Source organism: Octodon degus, unplaced genomic scaffold (assembly GCF_000260255.1).
Source record: "Octodon degus isolate 3935 unplaced genomic scaffold, OctDeg1.0 scaffold00044, whole genome shotgun sequence".
NCBI lineage: Eukaryota > Metazoa > Chordata > Mammalia > Rodentia > Octodontidae > Octodon > Octodon degus.
Window position 1 is genome coordinate 246,111 of NW_004524620.1, and position 8,183 is coordinate 254,293.

At 46.8% G+C, this 8,183-nt stretch overlaps 1 protein-coding gene and 1 pseudogene across 1 annotated transcript in view; both read right to left on the minus strand.

Moving 5' to 3' along the window:
* Window positions 1-235, minus strand: part of Gldc (glycine decarboxylase) — a 123,612-nt gene extending 123,377 nt beyond the window's left edge. Inside the window, exon 1 of the mRNA XM_023715826.1 lies at window positions 2-235. Coding sequence (XP_023571594.1) covers window positions 2-72 — 71 coding nt within the window. The 5' untranslated portion in view covers window positions 73-235. The remainder of the gene's footprint in view (window position 1) is intronic.
* A 773-nt stretch (window positions 236-1,008) lies between these two features.
* LOC101586897 lies at window positions 1,009-2,306 on the minus strand (annotated as a pseudogene).
* Between the last annotated feature and the right edge of the window lie 5,877 nt (window positions 2,307-8,183).

Below are 8,183 nucleotides of genomic sequence, written 5' to 3' on the forward strand. Positions count from 1 at the left end.
CCCCGCCAGGCGGCGCCCGCCCGGGACGCCACGGCCCAGGCGCAGCACCCACGCCCGGGCGCACGACTGCATGGACGCGGCCGCCGTCACCACCCGGGCCTCGGGGGTTGGCGGCGTTCTCAGTCCCTGCCTGGCCTCAGTTCTCGGAGCCGCGGAGCCGGGCGCACCCGACAGGAGCGCGCCGGGGACAATGAATGGGCGGCGCGCGGACTACGACTCCTGGGAAAGTTAGTTACTCGGCGCCGGGCACCTGCTCCGCACACTTTTAGCGTCGCCCGGGAGGCGGGCGGTGGGATGAGCCAGGAAGCCCGGGGCCAATAGGAGCGCGCGGAAGGCAGGCCCCGCCCCTCCCGCGCTCCCGTGGCAGCCCTCTAGTCTCGCTGCTCTACCCGCGGGTGAAATACCTCTGGGTGCACCGCGCACCCCCTGCCATGGTGCGGGGCCGTGCCTGCCTAGGGTCCGGGTGACAGTCCGGAGACTCCCGCTGGGACTGAACAGGGCTGTCCTTCCGTAGAGGACACAATCCATCCGTAGCAATCTGTTGTCTCCAGAACCAGTATGGGCACAGGGGGTTTCTTTTACAGTTGTGAGAAAGTAAGCACGTTTCTCAGCCCTGCAGGGCTGCAGTTTGCTCCTCACAGAGCTGAGTGTTTTGTTTTTGTACCAGGGATTGAACTCAGGACCTTGCATTTGCCAGGGGGGCACTTAGACCACCGAGCTATCTCCCCGGCCTTGAGTGGTATTTTAAAGAGAGACAATACTCAAACATTGGCACCCAAACTTTCTGAATCAGTCTTTTCAGTGGTTTTATATGCACATGGTCCTGGCATTTAATCTTCTGCTTGAAATATTTTGAGTTGTTGAGATGCAGTTACTGATGCTGCATCCCTTGGCCATTACTTGGATCTCAATGAGGAGGAAATTTTTAACTAATGCCAAATGGAGATACAGAAAATAAAACTATTTTGTCTTAGGGGCTGTGCACAGGAACCACAAGGCAGGAAAGCACTAAACGCTGCGGAGAGCATCCACTCCAGAAAGGACTTTACCTTCTAGGAGCTCTAAACTGGCACTGCCTCCAGTGCACACATGGCTGACTTTAGCCTCTGTGTTCCTTTTGGCACAGCAAGGAGCAGTGTCTCCACCCCCTATGATGGTGGTGCAGCCCCTGGAAGTGGCTTTCATCACCTCATCCATGAGGGCTTTGGTTCCCTTGGCAAAAGCTGCCCATTCAAATACCCCCACAGACCCATTCGATACAATCTGCTTGGCAGGACCAGCAGCCTCAGCATACTGCTTGCTGCCCTCAGGACCACAGCCCAAGCCCCTCCATCCAGCAGGTATGCCAGAGGCCACAGTGGCTTGGCCAGTCTTGGCATTCTCATCAAACTTGTCGGCAGTGACAAAGTCAACAGGCAAAGTAATCTTCACGCCATTCTTCTCAGCTTTGGCCAACAGGTCTTTAACAATCCTGGATCCCTCTTCATCAAACAGAGAAGTGCCAATCTCCATGTTGTTGAGCACCTTAAGGAAGCTAAAAGCCATTCCACCACCAATAGTCATCTCACTGACTTTGTCCAACATATTATTGATCAACTGGATCATATCTGCAATTTTAGCTTTGCCTAAAATGGCCACAAAGGGTTGCTCTGGGTTCTCGAAGGCCTTAGCATAATAGTTCAGCTTCGTGCTCACTTGGGCAGCACATATAGTAAAAAAAATAGTTCAGCTCCTTCATCATCAAAAATCCACTGGCCTTCTGTGGCAGATTGACTCGCACCATAGAGCTGTGGGCTCGGTGTGCAGTGCCGAAAGCATCACTGACATAGACATCCCCTAGCCTGGAAAGTGAAGCTCAGAAAGCATCTATTTTGGCCAGCTCAGCTTTAACCTTGTTTCCAGAAGCATCTTTTCCCTTTCCTTTCTCCTCCCCATGAAAGCGGAGGTTCCCCAGAAGGATGACACACCCAACTGATGTGTCAGCACAGGCTTTCTCTACTTCTGGGCCACACAGTCCTTCAAGAATAGAACATCTTGCCCAACAGAGATTTGAATTCTACAGAAACTGGCTGCAAAGAGTACTTGTCAGGCATTGGGACACCATATGGCTGGCTCAGGTGGCTCATAAAGACAATTGATTTGGCTCCATTATCCAATCAGAATTTGATGCTTGGAACAGCAGCCTTGATTCTTTGGTTGTTGGTTATCTGGTTATTCTTCATAGGAACATTGAAATCTACTCTCATCACAACTCACTTCCCCTTTACTTCCAGCTTCTCCAGAGTTAGCTTGTTAGAAAGCAACATTTTGGTAATAGAGTGGAGGCAAGAAGCCAGGGACTCAAAGGCTATTGATGTATATGTAGAGCACTGAGGACACATGCAGAATGCAGATGTATTTTCTGTCCTAAAGAATGCCACACTTTCACACAAGTTAAATGCACAGACTTATTCAGTCTCCTATGTAAAAGTGTGGAATTTATCAGAAATCCTTAGGTTTGGTATGGGGTATATGCATTTGTCCTCCGAAGGCCTCATGCAGCCATTGAGGTGCAGTTCTGTAGTTTGTGATTAACTCATGATCCCAGGCTGGAATTATGGGTCTGACTACCGCTGGGATTATGGATGTAAATGCTACACTCAGCCTGTGCAGATAGCCTGAATGTAACGTAAGAGAGACAGAGAGACAGACTTGCTCTCTGTTGCCATCATTGCTGCTACTCCTCCCTTTTTCTCTTGCTGTTGTGCTGCCTTCTGCAGCCATGAACTGCTGCCCTCTACCATGCGCCACTCAGCCTTGGAGCCAGCCACTCAAGTATGGACTGAAACCTCCATTAACTGTGCGCTAAACAAACCTTTCCTGCCTTCATTTTGGGTGTCAGGTATTTGTCCCAACAACAAGAAAAGAGTGAGACAGAATTTGGTACCAGGAGTGGGGTCATTGCTGTGGCTATACTTGACTATGTGGATTGCAAGCTTTTGGGAATGGCTTATGGGAAGAGACAGGAAAGGTTTGTAGATGTTGCCTACAAGTGAAGTGCTAGAACAGCTTCAGCTGTTCTGTTTGGGAGAATCTGGTCAGAAATCAGAAGACCAGAAGGCTGATGAAAATCCTGCCTAAAAAGACCAGGCTGGGGAGGTTTCTGCTAAATAAAAAAAAAAAGGACTGCATTGGTTGTTGGACCTTAAATCATTTGTATTTTGGCTTGGCAGAAAATTTGTCTGCATTTTGTTCAGACCTTGCCTGAGATGGAAATTAAACAAGGCTGACTGATTAACCTTTCAAAAAAATCTCAGAGCAGCCAAATATTAAGTGAGTGGCATAGGTATTGTTGGGGGCTTTTAGTCAGATTTATGTTGAGAATCAAGAGCAAAGAGCCCAGCAGTATGATTTAAAATGTGAGTTTGGCCAGAAAGGCAGCTCTAACAAAGATGTGGAATGTAAAGATAGAGTTGAGAGGATCTCCATTGCCAAGAAGTAACAAGAGAAGTCTGGCCTAAGGGCAACACAGAAGGCAGCAGGTCTCCACCCTTTGCAGCCTCTTAACCACAAGGGTGAGGGACTTTGCCTTGGGGAAAAAGGCACAGAGCCCCATGTTTCAGAATAGAGGAAGAGACCACAAAGATTCCACAACAGTGCAGGCATAGAGAATTTATGTGACCCTCACTATCAGGGACAGAGTGCTCAGTGATCCAGGCATTTGATGCCTGCAGCCAAGAGAGAGGAAAACCTGACTACTGCTCCAGCTGGCAGCAGACTTTGGCATCATCCATATAGCATTGGTTTTGGGTGCATTCACAATGCAGGAGTTCTGAGGTTAAGAAGGCTTCCACCTAGATTTCAGAGGAAGGCCTTGGAGGCCAGGCAGTGTGCCCCTGAGAGGGCAGTGTGTGAAGCTAAGCCTATTCAGTGGAAACCCCAGATGTGTGGAAAAACCAGGAATGTGGATCATCTAAGGGAAACTGCAAGGAGGGAACAAAGCCAGCCTAAGAGAGAAGCCATGGGAGCTACCACCAGAAGTGCCTTTGAATGTTGAAAGTTTAACTTTTCTTTTGTACAGGGACTCACAGCTAAGAATTTGCCTTAGATCTTGGACTTTTCATTTATTTATTTATTTATTTATTTTTGTTTATTTATTTATTGCAGAACTGGGGATTGAACTCAGGACTTGCGCTTGCCAGAGAAGCACTTATTCCACTGAGCCATCTCCCTGGCTCCATGGACTTAGACTTTTCAGCAATGCTGAAACTGTTGGGATTTTGGCAACTCTTAGAGATGGACTGGAATGTCTTTTGCACAAAAGGGTGTGCATGAGTCTTTGGGGGTCTAGGGGTAAAATGCTATGGTTTGTGTGTATTTGTCCCCCAAAAGCCTCATGCAGTCATTGAGGTGCAGTTCTATAGTTTGTGATTAACTCATGACCCACATCTAGGATTATGGATCTGAGTACTGCTGGGATTATGGGTGTGAGTACCACTCCCAGCCTGGGGCAGATGGCCTGAGTGTAACATAAGAGAGACAGAGACAGACTTGCTCTCTGTTGCCATTGTTGCCACTACTCCCTTTTTCTCTTGCTGTTTTGCTGCCCTCTGCCATGCACCACCCAGCCTTGGAGCCAGCTGAGTATGGACTGAAGTCTCCATTAACTGTGAGCTAAACAAACCTTTCCTGCCTTCATTTCAGGTGTCAGGTATTTGTCCCAGCAAGGAGAGAAGAACAACTGAGACAGAACATTTTGGTAACTGGAACAAATCTGACTATTTTGAAGGCTGAAATTCCATGGAGTCGGCTGTGTCAGTGGGGCCAGCCTACCTGGCAACAAACAATATATTTGTTTGTTGTTCATTTGTTTTGCTTCAGTTCAGGAAAACAAAATCAAATAGGTATATCTTGTTTAAAGATCCTATAATGACTTCATTAACCTTTCAAAGAGATGCAGATGCTTTTTTGCTTCTAGACCCATAACGAAATTCGGTTCTTATTGTATTTCAGGAAGACATGTAAAACATTTGATGCAGAAAGAGAACCTTACACGGGGAGAAAATTACAAGGTGTTGCTAACATATATTCCCATCATGAAACTTCTGTGTGAGAGTAGATTCTAGACCAAGAAAAAATTAACTTATTGATACAATATTATACTTATTGTTACAATAGTATACAATGTTGAGCTTATTGATACAACAATGGACCTGAGATTCTGAATTCAGTGTATGAGCTCCACCAGCCAGGAATGACTCTCACAGTTTGCTGCATCGATTCCACAATGGGCTTTGTTAAACTGGGTTGACATACTAGAACCTCATTGATGTAGCGGATCCTAGGGCTTGGTGAGGAAGAAATACTGGAATAGATGTGTCATGTGTAACATGCCCTCCCCTTTTAGTGTGCTCCCAGAAGGATCTAGAAGACAGTTCCTTCTAAAGCACTGGGAAGTCTGTTGGTAAAAGGAACAGCAGTACTTTCGAAGGCTTTACAGTTGCAGCCTTTTGCAGGTATGAGACAATGCATAAAGTGGCTTTGTTGAAATCAGTTCCTGAGTTGGGCATGATGGCACACATTTATAATCCTAGCATTCTGGGAGGTTAAAGCAGAAAGATTTCAAATTGGAGCCCAGCCTAGATAACTTAGGAGATTCTGCCTGTTATGGCTTGCACCTAGATGTCTCCCCTAAAGCTTTGTGTAGTCATAGGTGGAGCTTTTGGGAGGTGGCTGAACCATAGGTGTGTGGCACTGTATTAGTCCACTAAGTGGTTAAACATAGTTCTCACACAGGTAATGGAAAGCCCTACTTTGGGTGTGGGTGGCACCACCCAAAAGGCTCGTAGCCTGGATAGGATAAAAGAGAAAGGGAAGCTTGCTACTGCTGCTGCTGCCTGCCTGCTCTGCCATGAACTGTTTCTCCGCTGTGATGCTCCTTTGCCGTGCAACCCTCACTTGGAGCCAGCAGAATATGGATTTAAACCTCCACAGACTGTGAGCTGAAATACACTTTTCCTTCACTTCTAGGTATCAGGGGTTTTGTTTCAGCAATGAGAAAAGTAAGTAAGGCTCTACCTCAGACTAAAAGGTAAAATAGAACTGAGCATATAGCTCAGTGGGAAGGCCCTGAGTTCAAGTCTCTGTGCTACAATTAAAAAATGAACTGGGGTACTCCTGTGTTATAGCGGTAGTAGTGAAATCCCAAATTGGTAGATGCCGAGTGGCAGCACCAGCCAACAGAGAAAGGTGAGTAACACTGTCATAGCCAGCAGTGGGCCAGAAGATCTATGGTGATCTTCAGTGCATGCAATTGAAAGGCATTCTACTGATGTCTTACTTTATCTGATGAGCCAAAACTCGTATGTCACCAAAATGGAAGAACCCAGTCCCTCAGCTAGCTTTCTAATTGTAACCAGTTCATGCACCTGGAGCCTTTTAGATGAAGGGGATCTTGAAAAAGGAGCCTTGAAAAAGAATCTTATAATCCTGTTACAAGTATGTACTATAAATCTTCTTCCCGATTGCCTGTGAAAATACCTGTGGCTATTGACCAATGAACAGAAAGCACCTAAACTGTGAGTGGACTATTGGAACTGGGTTCTAAAATGATACCAATCCCTGCAGATCTAAAACAAATTGTCATGGTCTACCAATCACAGTGGAATGACAGAAAAGTCAGATTTTATTTATTTTTTTTTAAATTTTTTTCTTTTTTAACATTTATTGAGTGTGTGTGTGTGTGTGTGTGTGTGGCCAGCTCAGCCCACCAGGGGGCACGGCTGGCTGGCATGTGGTGCTGGGGGATCGAACCGCGGTCCCTGTGCTTTGCCAAGCTTGTTCCAAGTAGGTGCTTTAGACCACTGAGCCATCTCTCCAGCCCCAAAAGTCAGATTTTAAATCAAGACTGGGGACTTTAACTTCAGCTTGACTCACAAAGAGCATAGAAAATATAGTGGATTTCTAACTGGTGGGTAACTTATTGCAATCAGCTGAATTAAATTAGCCTGGTGCTGGGTTCAGGAGGCCCACCTGAGGGTTGTTCCTGGTCGCATAAAGACAGAACAGGAGAAGCTACTGAAACGCTATTAGAGATGCTGTTTGGAGAAGCTGTTGCAGCTGTTGGAAGCTGTTAGCTCTCTTGGGCTGTTTCTCTGGAGGGCCTTGTCATGCTGGCTTTCCCAACAAATTTTGGAGGAGCTTCGGTCCTCATCCTGAGTATCACGTTCTGGCTCTGGAGGGCAAGATGGTGCCCTGCTCAGCCTCACGAAGTTCGACACATTGACTTTCCTGATGGGAACTCAGCTTTGCTCATTGCTGGAGGACCTTGGGACCTCACTGATGCTAAGGACAGCTATAGTACCTTTGGGGGAGCTCGGTAGCCTACCTTGAGCATTGTTTTCTGGCTCCAGTTCAGCTCTCTCAGCCTGCTAGCACAGATCCTGCATCCCAGTGGCATAGACTTCCTAGCTTCTACCACTGACACTTGGGCCTATGCAGCACATATCTGTGAAAGCAGGCCTGCATGAGACTTGGTCGTGGGCTCCAGGCCTCCAAATGGACTTGGAGACATCATTATGAGCTCTGAGATTTCAGCTGGACTCATTCAGGGTATTAGCATCCAGGCCCTCAGCTGGATTCGATAGTGTTTAGTGTGTGGATAGATTTCCCGCATTTCTTGTATATGATTCTTGGGTGACTCATTATAAACTAATATAAAATGTGTCCTGTACTATATTGTTCACCCTGCAAAAACCCCAAACCACAACAGAAGACTTCATTCCATGACTTACAGTAAGAAACAACTAAGCCAAAATAGCTCAGCGGATTAAAGCACCTGCAAGCAGGTGCAGGGGCTGGGGGGTTGACCCCCAGGCCTGCCATGCAGACCCTGCCCCCAGGGCACTCTGAGACAGCAATTGAGACTGGGCGTGGTGGTGCTTGCCTGTAATCCCAGCACTTGGGAGACTGTAAACAGGAAAATTACTACAAGTCCGATCTAGTAGTGAGACCCTGAACACCCTGTAGACCCTTCCCTAAAAAAACACAGGAAAAAATAAATAAAAAGAAAGAAAGAAAGAAAGAAAGAAAGAAAGAAAGAAAGAGGAAAGAAACAAATAGACAAGCCTGGGGAGATAGCTCAGTAGAATAAGCACCTGCCTGGCAAGTACAGGGTCCTGAGTTCAATCCCTACTACCACAAAA